At 39.5% G+C, this 23049-nt stretch overlaps 1 protein-coding gene across 4 annotated transcripts in view; it reads left to right on the top strand.

Moving 5' to 3' along the window:
* The window catches only part of KIAA1328 (KIAA1328 ortholog), a 180041-nt gene that overhangs the window by 109141 nt on the left and 47851 nt on the right, over positions 1 to 23049 (top strand). For all 4 annotated transcript variants that reach the window (XM_071581065.1, XM_071581062.1, XM_071581064.1 and 1 more), the window contains exons 7-8: positions 10159 to 10847; positions 13672 to 13767. In XM_071581065.1, coding sequence (XP_071437166.1) covers positions 10159 to 10847; positions 13672 to 13767 — 785 coding nt within the window. The remainder of the gene's footprint in view (positions 1 to 10158; positions 10848 to 13671; positions 13768 to 23049) is intronic.

Genomic DNA, 23049 nt, shown 5'->3' with positions numbered 1-23049 from the left:
TAGGTTAAGAGGAAGTTGATCTTTGTGGCTTGATAAATCAAAGGTCATTTCCCTCTGTCAGTGGTCGCTGTCTTCCACAGTGCTAAACCCACTGCAGAATGCCCTCAGCTCTTAAGGAGCCTAAGCCATACATGGAATATCTGCTGGGACATCTCTTGCAGCATTTCAAGTGTGGTGAGAGTGTTGTGGAACCAGTAACTTCATGGTGAGCTTCAAAAGGCAACAGCTGGCTTACCTCGGGAATGGGAGACTCCTATTTGCTCCATGCCTGTTCTTTTCCTTTGGTTCAACTCTTCCTGCATCTTTCATTAGTTAATTTATGTACTGGTATGAGATACTGCAAGCCTGCCAAAGAGAAAACATTTAATTTCTCAGTGAAATCACAGCCTGTATGCCAAGAGGACCTTGAATTTTTCTGTTCAGGGAGCTGAGCCTTGCAGACTCCCGTGAGATTGTTTGCCTGTTTTGCTCAGAGGTCTCGGGGATACCTGTCCAACACAGAGACTGCCAGATTAGGTTACAGATTATGAGATACCATGCTGTGAATCTGCTTAGGTAGAAATTCTTCAGGGATTGTTATATTTTGCACAAAAATTCCAGTTACATGTGTTCTTAGTCAAAAAAGTTCACGTCCTTTCCCTTTTTTGGAGTGCCATTTGCAAGTTCTGCTCTTCCTATGTAGCTGTAAACTAAGATGCTGACTTCATGCTAACGCAGGAGAATCTGACAAGAGTGGGGATATGAACAAGGTATGGAAAGACTGAAGAAGGAACTGGAAGCATAATATGTAGTATCTACCCATGATGGAGTTTGCCACCATTCAGAGAAGACCTTGGCAGCATTTCAAGCACCTTGGTAGCACCTCCATTGTTACCTGTCTACTGGTTTATCATCTCTATATTGCATTGTACCCTTAAGTGTGTTGGAAGTATGCAGGTTTTTTCAGTATTACATGTGATATAGAAATAGTCTGTGCTCCCAATTCTTTGGACTTCAGCAGGTTAATTTGTGGTTTCTTCACTCCCTTATTTAAATAAATTGTTCCTGGTAATTTAGTCACCTTGGCTTGATAGCAAGTTTTGGCATGACAGCAAGTTTATGCATGTCAGCTGCTCCAGACTGGTTGTTTTCTCTCTTAGCTTCATACCCAGTGAGAGAGACATAAGGACCACTCTTGTGTTTACCAGGGGTTAACCTGGGGTAAAAGCATTCAAGCTGTGATCTCAAAGCTGATGAGACTGAGCAGACAGACAACTGCTGTCTTACAAACAGTATATATATTTTTTTGAAATGTGGAGAGGCTGAGCATCATGGCTGTGCCTTGGTTCTTGTAGAAGACATTCGACATTCTTGATTTTCTGCTACCAAGACTATTTAACACGTAGTTCTGTCTTGCACCAGCATTTGGCCAGTTAACATATAAAGCTCTGTACCAGTTGGTGCTGGTGTGTCAGTCTTATTCCAGTCTTTGTTCTAAAGAACAGCATCATTACAAAATAAAAGAATCCTTCTAAAAAGCCTTTATTTCTCGTGTGAAACTTCTGTCACAAGATGAAGTGAGTCAGCCTGTCTTTAATGGGATTGCAGTGAAATGCCTGCAACTCTTGTTGTCATTCCTTGGCATGATCGTTACTTGAGGGGCAGATTAGAGGTCAATCAGCCAGAGCCACAGGGGCGCCCACAGCTAGCCTCAGGATACTCCCTACAAATGTAAGATCAAAAGGGCAGGCATATGAAAATTACTGTTTACTTTTTATGAATTATTTCCCAGAGATGGGATCATTAGCAGAATCTAAATGCTGTCTAGCTCTTAGTGCAAGGACACTCCTGACAGAATGTGCTCACTTGGGCACACCTTTCCACTCTTAAAATAAAAAGATTTTCTGTTTTTGCTTTTCTGGGGTTTCTTTATTATTTAAATAACTTTCTGGTTGGTTTGTTGTTTGGGTTTTTTTCCTCCCAGAACACAGTCCCTACATCTGAAGGTGATTTTAATTCCTAGATATCATCCATTTCTTTCTTTGTGCAATGGAGGTATTTCAAAGTCTTCAATCTGGGGACTCTGCAGGAGTCTTCTGAAGGAAGTAAAACTTTCTGATAATCTTCTTAAGTGAGCAGTGGCTGTCACAATTCGTTACTGGCCAATGGGTGCCAGAATTATCCCTTCTGTAAATATAGGGGAAAGGTGATATTGGCTGTCACGATGAGGTGCGTGTTGGCAAATGCTGATTCAATGTCTACTCCTGCAGTAATCTTCACACATCAAAGTCTGCACCTTCTTATCCACATAAGTATCTCGTTTCTGTTTGATCACAGTAATCAGGGCTGTTTAGAAGGGTCACAGTATATTTGCCCTTTTGTCTTGTGTCTGGAGCTGTGAAAGCATGACTTTGGAGCAAATGTTGATTGAATTCTAAAGAGACTGGCAGTAGCTGGGAACATGTGTAGCCCCTGATATGCTAAACTTGTATTCCAAGTAGAAAACTGTTTGCTTTTTAAAATAACTTTGAAAAAGTTACCTTGAAGAACCAAATACATGGTGGATATTACTCTTTAATGAAAACCAATATGAACTTCCCTCTTATCATCCAGCGTGTTACTACCCTTAATGTGAAATAATCAAATGCTGCCCAGTGTAGGAATGAAGCTAAATCTGGCTGCCAACCAAAATAAAATCCCTTATAGTTATTTTTGTATGTTCTTAAAATGTGTGCTGAGAGATTAGGGAGTTGTCTTTTTTTCCCTTCTCTGCTATTTTTCTTAAAAAGTTTAAAAACTTTAAAACCCCACCCCCAGAATTCTCTTGCACCACTCTCTTGTGATAAGGCCAGGAGGCAGAAAATCCAATGTTGTATTCTTTATCTAAATCCTTATTCTTCCTAATCTGGCTAGACATTTTAGATAGGTGTGTTTTTACTTGTTTGGCATGATGTTTCTCCACATCATTTTTTGGCATTTATCTTGACAGCAGTAGCTAGAGAACTACTTGCTAGTGTTTAAAAGGATAAACTGAACATCTCCCTTTCCATCTTTTCCCCTTGCTGTTGGATACAGCCCAGGAAATACTTTAATCCTTGCAAAGCAGTGAACACGTAGAGGAAACTTGTGTGCAGATGAATGGGGTCGCTGGGTCCTCCAAAACAGAGGTCTACAATTGACCATCTGCAGGAGAGGGCCTGGGGCTTAGGACAGCAGCCTTCAGAAAACTGAGGCACAGGGTACTGAAAGTCTGTTGGTGCTACGCAGAGTTTAGGTTGGTACTGAGCACACACCATCTCAAAAGTTTTCCACCTTGTGACTTGGACTTTTTCAGCTGAATCAGCATTGGATGGGGGTCTGAACACCACTCCAGCTGCGAAGTTGTGCTCACAGGTTCGTGAGAGTCGCGGCCAGGCTTGCCCTGCATTTGTTGTGGACTTTACACTGAGGCAGATTCAAATATCTAATGGTTCTGTTCATCTTAGATACATTGGTTGTTGATACCTTCTTGTCCTTCTTGTTCTTATCATGGAAAACAATGGTGTTAAGGTATCTTTTATTGCATCTGTGCTTTGGAGGCTATTACAGTCACTTAAACCTCTCTGAAGTGGTATGACTTGAAGGCAATACCCAAACCCAGATGGATTTCTAGAGCACTAGTCTCTCTAGTGCTGTTAGAACAGAAGGATGATGGAGGTCCCTTCTCCACCCAAATGGTGAGGAATGTGCGGTGCACCTGTCAACCAATAGCTCTTAAATTAACATTTCCCTTTCCCTGTGTGTAGCCTTATCTTTACAGGCAGGAGTATGTGCGTTGGGAGAGGGGCTATTTTTGGCTTTACTGTAGGAGAGCCTGAAGGTAATGAGTTGTGCATAGTAAATCTTGCTTACTCCATAATTTCCACTACATTTCAAATTAAGGGCCTAAATTAGGGTTAGTGTCAGACTTGCTCTTTTCCTATGTCGTAATTTTGTTTTAAAAGCACATAGCTAAGGACTTTAATATGTTTTAGATTCAGGGCTTGTAAGTTATACTAAAATCCCTAAGGGAGGCAAAATAACTTATTAAAACCTTGCAAATGTTTTTGACTGCTGCATTCTATTATTTTCTATTCCAGTGGTAGCATACAGCCTCTGCTGCTGATGGGTGGAGGAACGCAAACCTCCAGGGCCCATTAGACTTAACTTGTTTACTGCATTGATATCTATATGTTAAATGACAAGAGAGTTCAGGTTATTGAATAATTTAAAATTCAGCTCTAATTGGTGTCATATGACCTGGAAAAGGCCATGGATGACGCCAGGAGCATGCTGTGAAATTCTTATAAATAATTCATAAATTAGATCATTCATTTGCCTGGATGTCTTGTTAAATGCAGAAGTTTGTAAGTAATAACTGATGATATAACACCTGTAAGTATTTAGTTCATATGCTGGAAGGTAATCTACCTTGATGATCTTCTAGCAAAACCTGCCAGAGTACGAGAGTTAATTGCACTAGGGAGAATGCACTACATTTATTTGGGATGGGCTTTGGCAAGGCGTACTGTGCAGATGTTGCATTACACATTCTCTATCAGCTAGACAACTATTCTGTGTATGCCCATGTTAAAAATGCAGCTCATCACTCTTCTGCCCTTATTTCGCATGAACTCCAAATGCACTGGGAAATGGTAGTGACCTGCTCTGCTCACAAATAGTATAGTTTTTGAAATATTTATTTAGGTCTTGATCTACTGATTCTTCAGTAAAATAAAGGGCAAAAGTAAAAAATTGAAGTCAGAAGATTCAGATTTTTTTTTATTACTTTTATAATGTTGGCAGCACATTGAATCTTAATAGTTAGACCTGGTGCTGTCAAGATTAGTATAGTGGCATTTTTCTACAGTGCAAACAGGAATGATGCAGTTTTGTTTTGGAAGGCAAACATGTTTGTTTAATTTTAGTGGTCAGGTATTGCATTGCCATGTGCGGGTACTGGTTGGGTTTAATGGGCATTCTGCTCGCAGTGACTTCCAAGGCTCAAGGTGCAGGCACTTCTCTTTAGTTTTCTTGGACCACTATATTATTAACAATTGCCTTGTCACCCGGAGTAAAACCAGTGTGCTGAAATGGAAGCATTTGTTAGAGATTATCTACAATATTTGGGTAGCAGGAGAAGAAGGGTGGCATGTTTATGAATGCAAAATATATACTTAAAGCTGAATGCCAGCAAATGCTCACATGCTACTTTGAATGCAGGTTTTTTGTGCACCTGGCATCCCAGCTCAAACCCTCTTAACAAAGAGAAGAAAAATACTGAAGGCAGCACAAATACAGGAGGTGTTCCTCTGCTGTCAGCCAGCAGCTATAGACTCACTTTTTTGTGATCTGATTATATTTTACTTCTTTTTTTTCTGTGCCTGTTCAGTATGTTGAGTTCAGTAGATTTTTACAGGAAAAATACAGGTTGGTGACAGTCATTCACAGCTTCTTTCATTTAAGACCACTTGTTTTATTCAGTGGAATGTGGCAATCATAGCTATACATAATTTCTACAGAAAATAGTGCTTTATTTCTTGCTTGAAAAATGGTTGGCTTACCTTACGAGTTATCTACTGTATTTATCTTAGACAATGACAGAAACAGTTGCTATACATACCCCTTTGTAATGGCTGATATTGGGTTATTTATGGTAGAGATTTTAATAAAGGATTATGTGATTTAAAGAAAAAAATTATAGACTTCAGTAGATCCTACTAATATACATGAAAATCTTTGCCCTTTTGAATTCTCCCTGATAAATTCTTACAGAATCTTGGAAAGAATGGCTCCTTAGTCACTAATAATGTACTTCAAATAGTCCTATAATTTGAAATAATTGTTCTTAAAAACAGCATTTCTGTTGCTCCAATATCCTACCTGAGCTTATGTACAATACATCTCCTCATTCTACTGACAAAAACAAGTGCTTATACTGTTCATAGACCTGAACTTGCCCAAAGCCAGGGTTTGTTCTGATGAGAGCCACACATCAGCAATGCAGATCGGCGACTGAGTTCCAGGTTTAGCATGTATACCTTAGTGAGTGTGTCAGCTGGGTCACCGATAGAATCACAGAATTGTTGAGGGTGGAAAACACCTCTGAGCCCAACCACTAACCCAGCCCTGCCAAACCCACCACTAAACCTCATCCCTAAGTGCCATGTCTACATGTCTCTGAAATACCTCCAGGGCTGGTGACTCCACCACTGCCCTGCTCAGCCTGTTCCAGCGCCTGACAACACTTTCAATGAACAAATTTTTCCTAATAAATTTTGCTGAGCATGTCCAAAGTACAGCTATGCTAGTGAAGAGTCTTTAGGTATGTGCCCTTGGTGCTGTGTAAGGTGTGTTTGTGTATAGTAGCCTTTCATTTGTCCATTCAGACATTTTTGCTTCATCTTTAATAATCTTTAAATCTCTGTATTTCTCCTGTGTTCATTCTTCTTGGTTTCCTCCAGGGTCCACACCTCAGATCAGCCCAGTGGACTAATTCTAAATTAGTGTGTTCTCCCACTGTTTCTGCCCTTCAAAAGACACCCCTGAAAATCCAGATTAGCAAAATCTTCTCAAGATACAACTGAAAATAATTTTACTTTGTTTTCTCTGTAGTCAAACATATTTCAGCTAAAAGCTACAAACTCAGCTTCTATGACTTAAACTCTTAATGCTGCTAACATCTCTAGCAATTTTGCTCTTTACCCCAAAAGCACTGTGTTTTGCTGGGAATGCAGCTTTTGTCCCTCAGAGAACAAGACTTCTCAAGGTAATGATTTTGGACTGTTTCTTAAACATGTTTTGTACATGCAGTAAGTTCTGTGGGGGCCTTGCCTGTGTGGAGATTGTAAGATGTGATCAGTTACTAGTTCATCCCTTGCAGTACAAACCCCTGTGTGCTGGAGTCAGTCTGTAAATGTGCCTCCTCTGCCAGTGCTGTGAATTAGAACGGCAAAGCACACAAGTTGCATTTAAGAACAATTTGCAGGGATCATAACGCTGCGTGCATAAAACTGGTGCACTGTTTGTCTGTTCATAGGAAGTTTTAAGGACTGCATGTTTGTTTAAGCTCTGCGCTGAATCCCTGAGCAAAAATTACTGGGGTTGCAGTAAAGATTTTGTAGACCTCCACACGTGTCTTCCTCTTTAAACCTTTCTAAAGATTATTTAAACAATTTTTAATATCTCCTTGTTTCAGGAGGGTTCCACATCTGATCAAGCCTTCTTAACTCCTTATACCACAAGCAGCAGTGTGAGTTTGTTTGTTTAAGCCTCAGTTAAAGGAACTTGTATCTTTAAATACAGTATATCAAGCCTGAAAGAGCTCCATGGAGGAGGAAGCACAGCTGTTCCATCATGGTCCGTCATGGTTTCTATCTGTCCCATAGGCAATATCTTTCTTAAACTCATCTTGTAAAATTACCCAATTCCTTATGCTTGTGTGTCTTTAGACTCACAGTAGTAGGTGGAGCTTTGGAATATTTTTTTGCCTACTTTTTCCCTTCACCTAGTCTGTATCTTACAGATCTCTCATGGCATCTGCTGATCTCTTCTGGTCCTTCAGAAATGTAAATGTCAGTCCATTTTCCCTGCAGTCTCCACCATCCATCTCCATTTTAAATTAAAGCTTTAACAGTAAAACACAAATTACTAAAAAAGTTGTTGACTGCCTTCTGACTCCCAATAGTTAATTTTTCTGTGGGGTTAGATCCTGCAAAGTATTGAGTAGCCATCAAAGGCATGTCAGAACTCAGTCTTCTACTTAACATGACTTCCTCCTTCTAAAGGAATAAAAAAACTCCACTAACATTCAATGACATTAATGAGAATTTTCCCCCCTGCAAACATACTGTAACTGTGAAATAACATTAAAGTTTCTCTGCCTTGTTATGAAGTCTTTAAATGTCAATGCCATTTCTGAGACCATCAGGGCAGACTTAATGGCAGCCAAGGTCAACAAATGCTAACTGGTACCTCTCTTTTAGGGCCTTCAGGGATGCTTAATAGAGTCTCAGCCATGAAGTTAATTTGCGATGTGGACCTTTATTCTTAAACCTTATGATTATTTTGTAACTTCTTCATTCATATGCTTAGATTTCTTAAGATTCTCTTGCGTATTCAGTCAATAATAAACTGCTAAAATTAAGACATTCTCAGACATTCCATCTTTTGAGTTTCCTTTTGGCATTCCTTTTAACTTCTGTTTATGGGCTGCAAAAGGGTAGATGTTTGCTTTCAGTGGACTACCCTACACTGCCAGCCCTGATAGGATCCTCTAAGAATATCTTCAGGTGTGAGATCTTCTGCTGTCCTAGGGAACTGTGAAACTGCCCACCACAAAACCTCTTCCTTCAGGTGCCCTAAATCCTTTGTTATCAGAAACATGTGAGGTGGGAAGTGAAGGGCTGTGTAACTATAGGATTCTTTTTAACTTTCCCTTTTCTGTAATATTTCTTCCTAGTGTTGGTGATCCCTTTCTGTATTGTCTAATTTAGATTAAAAGGGCTCTGTAGCCTTTATTTGCCTAGAAAATATTTCAGGCAGGGATGGCATACTACAAATAATGAATAACAAACCTCCATCTTTTTGGCAGCATGTTGCATTTCTGCTCAGTTGCCCTGCCGGCCCCTCTGACTTTAAAATATTTTAGTGTCCTGCACTTTTCACCCAGTCCAAGCACCAGACTTTCCTCAGACATTTAGCACTGACATTAATGCAAATGCCTCCAACTCACTGGGCCCTTTGGGGCAAAACATGACATCCTTGGCTTTCAATCACATGGCAGAGAGGATACATTTGTATGCACAAAATTGGAAATAATAAAATATCAGTATTCAGGTGCTAATCCACATTAATTTGCATTCTGTAAAGTCTACAAGAAAGTTGTAATTGGTTGTCTTGAAGGGCAGCTGAGTATATTTGGTATTTTGTTTATTTATTAAAAAAGAATTTAAATTATACATACAAATGCTGCATAGATTTGTATTATATCTCTCTTCTAATCATTGCTGGACCTCTGCTTGCATTCCTAAATTCTAGTGTTTCAGGTCTGCTGTCTTGCACTCTAGTGCACAATACATTTCTGTTGTAAGCATTGCCAGAGTGCAAATAATACCTTTCTTTTCATCAGTGGATTCCAAATTGCCCTGCCAAACCACCTATACTGCAGTGCTTTTGCAATCCTTAACAAACCTGGTTCTGTAATTAAAAAAAAAAGCCCAAACAAGATCTTTGTGAAAGGTCCCAAAGGCTGGTGGAGTTTACGTTCAGTTTGTTACTGAAATTAATGCACAGGTCTAGCAAAAGAAATGTGGGTGCCTGATGCTCTGCTGTTCTAATGTGCATGGAAGCTCCAGTGTTTAACTGCCCAGATGAGCCTTAGTGCAAAGATACTCCAGGATGTAAGCAGGATTGTGATGTCTGTTACATAATATCCACAAGTATAACAAAACGACTAGAATTTGCTTACACTGGGTTGACAAATGTGAATTACAGTTGCTTGCTTTCTTCAGAGTTTTATCAGACTATAATCACTTGCCCAGCTTAATTGAAAAATCACTTACGTTTATAGCTGTATTTAAACATGTTTTGTATTTAAATGACAGCTTTTGATGTACAACCATTTTTTACAGAAAGTAGGTGGTTTTTATCTGTGTTTCTGTAAAGATATTTCAAAAACTCTCATCAAATTTCCAGCGGTAAGTAATATCCCATTCAGTGCAAGGTGAAATGTTTTACATCAAATCTCCTGCTGTGTAATGGCCAATCAAAGACTATTTATAGTGGCTGAATGGATTTTTTGGCTCGGTATTCAAAATTAAACATTTTCAAACCTTAACATTTAATGTTTTTTGCCACTCTTCAAGTTGATTTTATGTAACCCTAGATGCTCACAACTACTTGATACTCTGAAGTGACTCATTTTATGCTGAGGATCCTGCAGGCAGTAGTTTTACATTTATTCCACTTGTGTAGATGGAATGAAATGTAGATTTGATAGCAGATCCATGTTTCTCTTCTGGTAAACATTTAGTTGGATTTGGCTGTGTGTCCATCAACATGGAGTAGCAAGTCTGTTTCTGAGAGAACACATTTATCAAGGGAAATCGTTGAGCAAAGATAACTTTTGGTAATGTACGGGAAATTGTTCTCTTATTGCAGGTATCCAGTAAGAAGAGCTCATGTCAACAGCCATCTCTGGAGCAGGATGGCTCCTACCTGGGTGTTGGGGGACCTTGGACTCCTCTTAAGAACAGCAGAGCACCAAAGGCTGGAAGCCCAGCCGGTGTTGCATTGCCTCAGCCTTGCAGGAATAATCACGATTACAGGACTGAAATCCATTATAACCACCAGGAATGTCTGAAGGAATATCCGGTGGAAAATTACTTGCACAGGAAGTGTAACAACACTGTGATTTCCCCAGCCAAGCAGAGGGGCCTTCACCATGTAAAACAAGCTCAGGAGATGGACCAGAAAGCAAATGAGTTTCAGAGCATGTGCCCTCAGCAAGTGAGTCATGGTTGTGCCTGCAGATATGTAGGGAGCTCAGGGAGCGTGGAAGAGAGCCGCTGTGTCAGCCAGGTATATGGAAAACACTCTGGACCAGTTCACAAAACCTGTGATGATTCCAGGCACTCTCAAGGTTCTGGGCTGAATCACAGCACAGACTCAGGGCCTAAGGAAACAAAGCTGGCTAAAACATTGCATGAAGAAAGAAGACAGAAGCTGCTTTTGCAAAAAATTGAGCTGGAAATTGAAAAGGAACGACTCCAACATTTATTGACTAAGCAAGAAGCAAAATTGCTCCTAAAACAACAGCAGCTCCAGCAATCCTGTATGGATTATAACAGGTGACTTTGAGACTTAAAATTAAAAAAAAAAGAAAAATTTCTAATGAATGCATGGGCAATAGTTGATTAAAGTGGGAGAATGGAACTGCTAAAACAAGATAGGCAAGACCTGTGGCACAGATTCTAACAGTGATTTAGAGGAGAGGAGACTTTTTAGTACGTTAGTGTATACTGTTGGGAAACAGCATGACAGCAGTGGAAAGCAACAGAGGGAAACAGTAGGTGGTAGAAAGAAAAGCAGAAGACAAGCACTGCTAAAAGCCTAGGTAGGAGAAGAGAAGCAGAAGCTGAAAGTGAGAGATTGATCTTAGTGCAGACACTTGAAGGAATACAGACACTTGGCAAGAGAGCAGCATGGGTGTGGATGACAGATGTGGCATTTCCCCTTTTTTTCCTTGGAGAGGTCAGTTTTCAAGTGCTGTACCCTCCTAGGTAGGGAATGGAAGGAGTGTGTTTTACAGGGAAGATAGAGGTCATTCTATGCATATGCATGTATATATTGGCATATATATATACACATGAAATATCTATTTTTCCCCATGTATTTATGGAAAAGAAAAGGTGCCCTGTGTAGCAAGGACATCTTCTTTCCAGTGATGGTTGTGAAAAGGAGAATACCAAGACAGGGAAAATACGTGCTTAAAACTAGAAGAAAAGGCAGCAACCATTGAAATACATGATGTGGCTTGAAAGGCCCATAAGCTTGTTGCAGAAGGTTAGGTAACACCTTTCTCATAATGTAAACAGAATGTCTGAGAAAGAGGGGACAACTAATTTATTGGTATGATGTTACTGGAGGGAGAGGAACAGGGAATGGGAACAGTTTGAATTTGCCAGTGTAACTCAGCTGAGTACTAGTATTTCAGCATTGAAAAGGGAAAACAACAGGGAAAAATCTATCAGTCTTGTAGAAGAGGCAGTAGGAGTGTTTCAGAAGGATGCATATTTCTAAACAGTTCTAATATGGCAACTGCTGACAGCATCCCATGAGAGTCTGCATTACATGACCCACTTCCTACATTCATGTATTATAATCACCATGGAGGAATATATCACTTTCTCTTCTCAATTCCAGCCCCAGGTTACTTTTCAAACTGTAAAAGAGAGTACTGTAATCTAGATGGTCTTTTGTTTGTCTTCTTGGATTGTTGTTTACATTGAAAATAATGTGTTTCTAGGGCTTTAACAGTATCTGTCTTAAAGGCAATGGAAATTGTGTGTGTTGAAAATGACTGAGGTCACTAACAAAGGATTATGACTTCAGGTGAGAATTAAGTAGAAACAGATGGATTCTTAATCATCAAGTATCTTAATTCTATGCACGCATCCCTCTAATGGAAAAAAAGTAGATATGAAGGACATACAAAGTTTTGGTGTTTGTTGTGAGGTTTTATGGTTTTTTTCCAATGGAAATTTTTCAGCATTCAAGACACCATAAGTGTAGAAAGAAATAGACCTTAAATATCTACAATGATGCACTTGTTCAATCTATTCTATCCATGTTAGCTGTCTTTTTCTGAAAAAAAGGGCTCTAGTTAACCTAAAAAGAATTCTGTGAAATAAAATTGTATATGATGAATATGAAGACTCAGTATTTTTGTGACCTCTTTTCAAAGGAGCACGCAAAGGGAGATTTGCCATATTCTCTCTAAGAAAACAACCAGAATATAGTGTGCTTTGTCTTAAAAATGTTTCAGTATCTTTAGAATTAAATGTTCAATATTTACAAGTAAATCTCTTATGCATCGCAGTTCTGTTTCAGTTCCAGGTATATAATTCACTTTTGCACTGGTAACAGGACAGTTTTCTATAGTATTAAAGATAAAAATTTGTTTTAGCTAAGCTCAGATATGCTTTGCTTCATTGTCAGGAGGTTCTAACCTAGTTAGGACATCATAGCAGTTTAAAAAAAAGCAATACAGCAAAAATCCCTTTCCAGATAGTGTTTATTTTTGTTTGTCCTTCTGCATGGGTGGAGTGCTGGTTAAGGTCCATTCTGAGCTACTGAAAGTATTGTCATTGAAAGACAAATAAAAGGTCTGACCATTTGCAATTATTGGCTATTAACTGTTCTGATCTGTTAGCTAAATTATGAGTTGATTCTTTTTTTTTTGCTGTACTACATCGTAACTGCTAATTGTCCACATTTCCCTATTTAACCTCAAATGAACATAGTACTTTCAGTTTGCAGTTTCTCTCTGTGTGAAATAGTTGCTCAGCTATCAAAAATGGTGTGTGTGCAGGCAAAGAGGTAGTTCAGTGACTCTTCCTGATGCCATCCTGACTGGAGCAGAGCAGTAAGGGCAAAGCCTGGAAACAGGAATTGTATTCAGATAAAAAAGAAGTACCTCTATCTTGCCCTTTCTTTCTTCACTGGAGGGAAAGAAAAAGGTGGAGTGATCTGTTAAAAATGGAGTATCATCTGTGGGCCCATAATTTGAGGACACACAACCATCTCAAACAGATTCTACATTTAATGCATTTTAGACACGAGCTCTGGTGGTGAATCTGTAATTTGAGCCCAGCCAGGATGTTTGTTATTGGATACTGTGACCCTTTTCTTAAGGGAGCTAGTCCTTGGAAATCAGTAAATGAAACTTTTCTGTGTGTTTCCCAGTGGTGACCCTTAGAAGAAAAGGCACTGAGGATAAGTCAGCCTTCCAATACAAAAGTATATTTGGAAATGTGAAAACAATTGTGAAAGCATCTGCATTTAATGTGTTTGAGTGCCCTGTTCGTAGACACATGGATAACCTTTTTTTGTGGCAAGTTCCTGGTGTGATGATTTGACCAGCTGCAGAACAATCTATCTCCTCTTTTTCAGGATTAGAGGCCCTGTCCCTGGTTCAGAAGATGTGCCCATTGCTGAAGCACCCGGAGAACTTGCTCTGATGATGAATGGCAACAGCATGGGGCTAAGGTAATTTCTCTCTTCACTTCTAAGTGCTTCACAGGGTCGGTATATCTTCTTGACAGTGTGCTGTTGCCTGCCAAGTGTATTTGTTCATGTGTTTGTTTCAGATTAAGAGCTTTTTTCTGCAGGAAAGGTAAAATTCATTGACTGCTGTGTTTTATGAGTCAACTCAATGGTTATGATGACCTGTTATTACCAAGGTTTGGGGGCCAACTTCCTGAAGAGGTCTCAGGTTTTTTGTGTCACCTCTTAACCCAGTGCAAACTGAAGGTTTTTCAAAATCTTAGCTTTCATTCTTTGTTCTAAGTGCTGCTTGTTATTTTTTTAATTAAGATCAGACCATCTCTTTAGCCTTGATTTGGACCTGATTTAAATAATACAATATTCTTTAATTCTGAGATCTTTTACAGTTGGTGACAGATACTTGTTTATTAAAAGGTTGCTGTGTTGCACCTCCACTTCAGTGAGTTCAGAGCAAACTACCACTGAAATAACTGGAAGTAGAGTTAAGCCAACACTTAGCTCATAATTTCCATTTTACTTGCCCTTTAAAACTTCAGTCAATACAGTATTGTACTTTCTTTCTGTCCCACCCTGTCACATTTCCTGTTAACACTGGAAGAAGATTCAGGTTTTTTAGGAAAGCTGCAAATAAAAATGGTGGATTTGGCAGGGCTTTTCTCCTTTTCTCAGAAAGTAACAGCTTCTTGTTCTATGCTGTAACTATAGGTATCCTTTTGACCAAAGAATCTCCTGTTTGTTGGACACAATGAGCAGTTGTGCTCTGAATGGCCCCTTCTTTAGTGACAAGACAGTGTCTTAAATAATAAACTTTCTGTTACGAGAAGACTGGAAGAACTGATTATTTACTTATGAACTAAGGGTCCAATGCTTTCTTATTTTTTTTAACTTTGTTACACTACTCTTTTTTTTTTCCCTGAGATCTTCTTCCTGGAAAAGGATAAGGCTTTTCTATCCAGAACAGGAGTTTGTAGTTTCCTTGGAATACTTCACTGCTTAACCAGGTGTTTGGTTGCTGTGAATTGCTGTCATATCGTATTCTGATGCTTTTTTGCTTCACTTTCACACAAACTGAAGTGATCAAAATATTATCACTGTAACAAAAAGGTGGAGAGTCATGATGGGTTTAAGATGGAGTAGCATTAATCCCCTTGGAGATAAAAATGTAACCTAGAACATCTGTAGAGCTTTTGGCAACAGTTTACCAAAAATCTGCAAATATCTGCATAGCCTAACAGGGAAAATGAGGAAAACCTGTGCTGTTAACGAAATGAGAGTTCCAGATTTCAAAAGGTTCCCCACCCTCTCTTCATTCCCCTGGTTTAATTTACTGCAATTTTTCAAAGTTAATGTGTGTTCGAGCAGTCTCAAGTTGCCTTGCCAGCTGGTTGCAAAGTTTGGCAGCAAAACACTTGGAAGTTTTTCTTCCTATATGCCATCTTCAGTTTCGCAAAGGTTACCAGATGAATAGTCCCTAAATAATTTACTCTAATGTAAGGCTTAAAGAGGCTGCAGAAGACAAGTCCATTTGTCTCTTTTATGCATTTGAATATGTAAGCGATGTTTTCTCCAGTGTAAAGAGAGAGGGTGCAAGTGTGTAGCTAGACCTTAGAAAGGAGGAAGAGCTGGTAGGCATAAATCCTTTTTTTAACTGTCTCTCTTTAGGGTTTGGGGTTTTTTTTTGGTTCTTGGGGGTTTTTTTGTGGTAGTGGTGTTATTTGTTTTTTAATTGACCTGTCAAACAGTTCTTGTTACGGCAAATTCTAGCAGAACGCTAATGGAAAATCAGCCCTCTCTGACTTCCAGTTCATACATGAGAGCTCCTCTAGCAAATCTCACAGCATGAAACTTGATTTCAGTCTTCAGATAAGCAGAAAAACTGAACTTAAAAATATCCTGGTATTTTAAAGGAAATGGTGAAATTCCTTTGAAATACTAACTTGATGAAGTGAGATGTTGGAGTTTAGAAGTAAAATAAATAATATAATCAAGAACTGAAAAACATTGGCTTTTTTATAATTAACAGCTCATTTTGAGTTAATTATCTACAATTACAAAAATCTAATTGCAATTTATCCTCTACTATCTGTGGGAAGAATTGTAGGCAAGGGAATGTGCATCACTGCCAGGCATAAATGCTATAGGATGGGTACAAATAATAGAGGAACCCTTAATGAAAAAGGAAAAGCAAATAGGAGTGTGCAGCTGTGCCAGGCTATTGAAAGGTAATTGTAGCCAGAAATGAGATGTGTAGTTTAAAAGGCATCTTGTCATCTCCTGTAGGGATCAATTTTTTCCCTCATTGAAGAAAGGATAAAAGATTTCATGAGCTAATACAGTACAGAGTTTGATTTCTGATACAGATTTTCCTTATAGTCTATCTGTGAAAATGAAAACTTCTGTCTCCTGTGCTACTACAAACTGTAGCCAAATTTTCAAATGGAGGCCTGTTTTCTTTTCTCTCCTGCATGTGTTACTAAGGTCTTCTTGTTGTCATAGTCAGCAGTGTAGTCTGTCTCAGCCTATTTCGATACCATTCTGGTATGAATTTGCAGTGTTGAATTTGTCACTTCCCTGATGGGTATGTTGAGAAGAAATGTGCCTGTAGCTTTGCCTGCTTGCAGCTGGGCCAGCGTGTGGGACCTGAACCATCTTCAGAAGCAGGATCTCCAGCTCTCTAAGGGACAGCAGTCAGAGCAGGTTTTATTGAGGATGGTTTTCGGCAGCTTGGAGTGCTCCTGTGTGAGCCCACAGCCAATTTTCAGCTACAGAGATAGTAGCTTGTGCAATTAATGGCAAGTTGTCTGTATAATTTCTTTTCAAGCCTGCCTCAGTGTGTGAGATGCTTTAAAATATTCAAAATAAAAACATAACCTGATGCATTTGTTTAGCATAAAACAGCCTTTTACAAAGCACTTTCCATCTCCCAGACGCAGATGCTTGGTACATGCTCAAGTACCCACTCCATGCTTATTCAGTAGGATCAATACACCCAGCACCTGCTTTTGTGTGCGCTCCTGACATCTGCATCTGGGAAAGGAATTTTAAAACTCTTCTCTCCTTTATTTAATCTTAACTTTGGATCTGAATAGCATGGAAATAAAACCTGTTTAATGGTACTGGCTAGAGAAGACATGGTTTTCTACTTTGCAAGCACCCCTCCCCAGAGCTCTGCTGTGTGCCTAAACCTTAGCATACAAGATACCTTGCTTTTTTGAGTCTTAGGTTTCCTATATGGCTCTGCCAGTATGGCTTTTTACTGTCTTCTCTGTAACACACATCTTTGCCTCAGATTTCACACGATTCTGCCACTGAGCCTCTACACACAGACCTGTGCAAAGTGTTATAAATAGGAATTGTTGAATAGAGGAGCTATTGAATGTGTTTACAGTTATCTGCAGGCATTCTTTCAATGTGTGCTACCCGGTGAAAGGTTTTCTTTCCTGGTGCATTAAAGATTTGCAGGTAGAATTTGCCACTTTTAATTTCATTGAAGGCTCTTTATGTTTATGTGCTTCATTCTATATCACCCGTGTGTATTTTTTTCCAGTTTGTATTTTTAGTTAGTTGGGAATATCAAACACAGAATTCAGCAGTACTTCCCCTCTACTTGGATGCTCATTGCTATGGTGATAGTTCCAGGAGGGAATGCTGTCAGGGGTCTTTCAAAAGGTTTTTAAGTTTATGGTGTAACTATTTTTATTATCTAGTGAGGAGGGTGACAATTATCTGTTGCTCCTTGTTTAATGCTTTGTTATGAACTCTCTTTTTTCTGAGGCTTGTTAGACATGCAGGCATCTTTCTGTGGTGATGTGCAAGCACGTTTACATGCTTTTGTTCAAATATTCAATGCAATTAAACAGACCTGCAGAGAAACAGACTCGCAGCTCCCCCTACTGATCCAGGCATATCCAGGTTTGTTCACACAATTCCCCCCTCTCCAACTAATTTAAAAATAAAATAAAAATCACGTGTAATCCAATGGCATTGCCACCTCTGACCTGACTTATGCTGGCCCCATTACTCCCATTTTGAGAACAGATTTTTAAAAATAATAGTAGCACCCGTTTGGTTTCCTGTTTGGAGTTTTCTTGTCAGTTCTTCATCTTGGTGTGTGTGACCTCCTGTTTCTCTTGTCCTGAGCCTCTGGAGGAGGAACCATCACCAGAGCTGGCTCCTTGGCCAAGACCTCCTGGGCTCCAGGTCATCTATGAGTTGTCCTTGGTCTCTTGAGGGGCATCTATATAGGACTTGGCCAACTTTTAGGAATGTACTGCATGCAGTTTGTTGGGATTTTTTTTCATCTATTTGCTGTTTTGGCAGACTGGCACATTAAATTGGGATGAAATCAACTGTGCTTGCAAATGGCCCATAAAATCTGTGTATCTGGAAGCTGCTTACCCACTTGTTAGTGCTCCTTTTAACACCCAAGTTACTTTCTTGTTCCAGATAATTTTACATTGAAGTTTGTATCATTTTTAGATTGGATATTTGTGGAGCAAATGCTTGTTTGGCCAGTAAAAAAAAAGTGCTTGCAGATCTGCCAATAGTGCACACGCTGAATTAGGTGCAGATATGAGTTTTTCTTTCTCTCATGGTGTTGTCTGACTATATATAGGCACAGTATCCTTCCAACAGATGGCTGCCGGAGTCTGCTGTGACGTACGGGAGAGTACAGTCAGAGTCAGACACACATTTTTGCTTCATTAGTGCCACGTGCAGTCTCTGAAGGTAGTAGGTTTTCTTGCCCAGGGTGAAGGCTTTTGTTCTGATGTGGTTACTAAAAGCTTACTGCTGAATGGGGGGGCGGGAGGGTGGCAATTTTTTACATATATCTATGCAAGCATTTAATTGTTTTTTTTGTTAAGGTAGGCAGCGATTCTTATCAGACCAGGGAGAGAGGAGTTCATTTCTGCTGACCTGGTTCCTTCAGTAATCTAATTTTCAGGTTTACTTTCAACTGTGACAGTGATTTCAAGCTGCCTGTCTAACATTTACCTGAATTATGCTGATTCTGTTCTCATGATCACGTCTGCTGCACACAGCAGTATTACATCATTTCCATTGCAGTCCAAAGTAACCTTGAGCAGGAAGCCTGCGAGAGACTGGAGGAATAAGATCTAAGCAGGAGTCACTGTAAGTAGTTTCTGTAGGCAGATGCAGCCAACCTGTGGGTGAAATCTTCCAAAAGCCCAAAAACTCAGGTGTTAGAAACACTGCTAAGCATAGGAGTGCAGTTGGTAAAAACAGGCTTGTTAACACTCAAGCACTTTGGTATTTTCACAAAGCTTGCATTTCCTGCCAGTCTTCCTGCATGGGTATAGTTCTGTAATAGCACACATAAAAAATGGAAATGCTTGGAGATTTTTTATTTTGGGTTGAAATATTTAAAATGCATGCATCTCCTGAAGGAATTTGTTCCTTGCCAACACTTGCAGACAGTGAGAGACATTTTTGCAAGTCATTTGCAGATGCCTCCTTTATGGGAAAATGTAGACACTATTAGTTTACTGCCTGAATTGAATTTTGAAAACCTGAATACTATTTTTATAAATTGGAGTGAATTACTTTTTCAGACATACCATTTTTTTACTTTTTATTTTTATATGTAATCTTGGATGAAGAGAAAATTATGTTTAATCTAGAGATTCACATGTTCCAGAAATTTATGAGTTGGAAAAGTTAAGGAAAATGTTCTGAAAGGTATTTTTAAATCACAAAATTCTACACCCACCTGCACAACTTTGATGCCATATGAAAGCTTAGATCAGAACTGATGGGGCAGGACTAAGAACAAAAGCTATTGGTATTGCAAAGTTAAGCAAGAAATCTTCTGTACCCTGCTGTTCTGGCCATGATCACAGCTGCACAAAGCTAAAACCCAGTCCCCCACCCCTCTGGTGACCTTGGCTGCTCTTCAGCACACAGAGAATTGAAGCAAAAGGCAAACTTCAGTAAATGTTAGGTTCTGCCACTTGCAGATGTGCAGGCTACATGTAAAGATAACAGCACACATGCTCATGCTCATGCTCCAGCTCTCTCTTTCTCTGAAGTGGACTTTGTGTATTTGCCACTGAATTATTCTGACATAAAACTTCCCTGACCATACTGGTGTATTGAGTTGAACTCTGTGGCTTTGCATGGGTGCTAAGTCTTTGCAGAACTACCCATTATATTTATAACAGTGCTAATTTTTGGGAGCCACGCAGAGAAAATTTCAGATTCAGCCCAGCTGATTTGTTCTTCACGTTGCTCCTGCGGTGAACAGGATTGATTTTTGTGTTTCTTTTGATATTTGGCTTCATTTCCTCTGGTACTCGGTGCTTCAGGCCTTAATCCTTTAACCTTGAATGCAAGCATCAAGGCTTCAGGAGGGATCAGGCCTTTTGATGGAGAGAGAATGTCTTTTGTTGTACCAAACGGTTGGGAGTGGTATAAGACGAGACAGATCTCCAGACAGCATATATTTCTCTATAGTGTTAGAAGACTATAAACAGAGGGTAGGTTTAGTGGAGATTATAAATAATCTAGAGGAAGGTGGGGTATTAGAAGCAATGGAAATGAGTTAATGACTTTTTCTTTAACATTTGACCAGTAACCAGTCTATCGTGACAGATGTGTACTGGGTTGCCAAATGCTATAGTCTGATTTGGGTAATGGTTCAAAGCTCAGTGTGTCATGGAAATGGCAGTGTGGTCCCTGATGGAGCAAGGGAAAAAAGCCTTTTCAGCTTCTCAAAGGGCAGTACTTGTGGAAGCAGATGCTTGCTTGCCCTACCCAGCATAAAGAACAGTTCTGCGGGCAGCCGGGAGAGTTCGTACTGCTGGATTTTTATAGGATCATTAATTATATGTTATAAGGCAGCTAAGCATGGCATTCCTAACTCGATGAATTCCATTATGAATGGCCTTTTCATATTCCTCATCTCATTATATTAAATGCATGTGACCTGAAGTTTAGCTAAAGTTATTGTTCAGGTTAACTTTCATTTAGTGGTTGCCCTAGTTTTAGAAACAGTATGATCTTTAGATTTTATGGAGAGACAGGTTTTTTATGCATGTTTTTGCAGCACTATTTTAGATAATTTCATTTGAAACTTGGTAGGAACCTCTGTGAGGTGTCAGGGAAGGGATTTAGTCACTCCTTGATTTGCCTGGATATTTCTGTACCCACTGTATGACAACATCCTGTTACACGGATTTGGCTATCATCTCTCTGCCAATAACTTTTAAACCCTCTGCTCTGTTCCGTCTAGTCTTGCATATCTGACTGCCTCCCTGACACATAATCCCAGTTGTTTTGCCTTCAGATCATTCCTAATCTGGCCAAACCAGAGCTCCTTACTTTTGCTTCTGAATCTCTCTTCACTTCTGATTTTGATAACGCCACATCCTCCCTGCCAATCAGACTCCTCACCTCGGGGTCACTCTTCTCTGTATGCATCTCGGCTGCTGACAGCTATTGCAGCTTCCCTCTCTGTTGCAGCCAAAAGATCCTTTCAGTGTGTCAACTGTTAAAACAGCACCCTTTGGTCTAGTCCTTTGTCTTGGCTCTTGGCTGCTCTAAAGTCTTCTGTCACTGCTCAATAGTCATTCACCTCTTCCAAAATAAGTTTTCCAAGTGGGTATCTTGGCTGTTTATTCCTGTCTTGTCACCCTCACTTCTCTGAAACTCCCCTGCAGGGGCCAGTTGTCTGCTGTATCAGTCTGTTAAAAGTCATGAAGGTATTTCTTAACACTCTTTTCTCTGCCAACACCTCTTCTTTACTCCTGCAGTTATGTGGCAAAGTTTTGTTGGATGTTGGATGAACTTTCAGCCATGTGCTCTTACCACATTCCCTAATTCTGTCTTTTGTAACCACTGAGTCATGTCATGGTTAGTTCTGCCTCCATCTGTCTGTTCTGGCAATGTCTTTTGTGGTTTACATTTTAACTCTTCAAGCATTTTTTAATTTTTTTTCCCCTGAACTTTTTCAGAATTTGAGTGCCTTTTCCCCTTCTTCCCTTCAATCTTAATTTGGTGAGTTCAGACTAATATGTCTCTTTGCAGTGACCACAAGGATGATCTCTGCCTGGTAAATCCACCTAAAGTCTAAATCATATTGAAACAATATCACTGCTGACCTAGAGAGAAAAGTATTATGATTCAGCTGCACTGATAAGTCATCAACTCTTCTTTGTAGAAGAGTTTCATATAGTTTCTAGCACAGGCAAGAGTTTGAAATAAAACAATGTCCAAGTGTCTTCAGTCTTCTGTCGATAATACCAGGCTTCACCTCTTCATGTAACTAACTACATGACCTTCAGTTTGATCGATGCATAGTTAATCCTTTTCTTCTTTTTAACTCTGTGTTCCCTTAATCTTCATTTACATCTTGCATTGTTTTTGTGTAAATCATGGCTCTGAGAGATGGGCTAAATTTATATACCAGCTGTGGACTCAGTAGAGCTGAGATGGTTTGGCAACACAAATAATACAAACCTCTGAACCCATGTCACAGTGTCAGAGTGACACTGGTGGCATCTGCTCTGGATGAACATTTTCACCAAGTTATAATAAATCTATGCAAAGGTAGACTCGCAAGTCCAAAAATCAATAGTAGTAGCTCTAAGAATCACTTATATTTGGACCAAAAGGGTTTCCAGTGGCTGGGAACTGGCAGCCCAGAGCCCACAGCTTCACTGCAGCCTCGTGCCAGGATCTCTTCCCTTTGTTCTTTCCTTGATACTGGACAACAAAGCATGCCACTACATAGCTCAGTGATATGTACTTCTTAGTGAGGCAATGATTTCTGTGTGATTTCAATTATATTATATCTGAATATTTTCCAAATATGAGTGCAAAAATGTGTTAAATCTATTCTGTAAACATCCTGGTTGAGTCAATATTTGGTGGTGCTGTCAAATTCACATAAAATATATGCACTGAAAGGAAATCTTTAGTGTGTTGGGTTTTTCTGTGGGGCTCAGGCCATGGTTTTTATAGTTGTATGCCATCTATGTCTATATTGCACTTGCAATAAATACCTGATTTTTCAGTCACTAGTCATCAAACATGCTCTGTGAAATGTGTAACCTCAGTGGATTTAAGGCAAGTGAAGTGGGTAGAATTGATATTTTAAATCTGTACCAAAAATAGCACTGTCAAATCTGCATCTGTTGGGCATGATAATCCACTAATCTGAGTAAAGTCCAAAGTCTCACTTCTCTATTTACTTCTCTTTGGGCTAGAGGATCTTTTTTTAAAGCAGATCAATAAACAATCTCA

This window comes from Pithys albifrons, chromosome Z, assembly GCF_047495875.1.
Source record: "Pithys albifrons albifrons isolate INPA30051 chromosome Z, PitAlb_v1, whole genome shotgun sequence".
In the NCBI taxonomy this organism is placed as follows: Eukaryota; Metazoa; Chordata; class Aves; order Passeriformes; family Thamnophilidae; genus Pithys; species Pithys albifrons.
The sequence above is the reverse complement of the archived record's forward strand: the minus strand, read 5'-3'. Positions and strand labels throughout refer to the sequence as shown.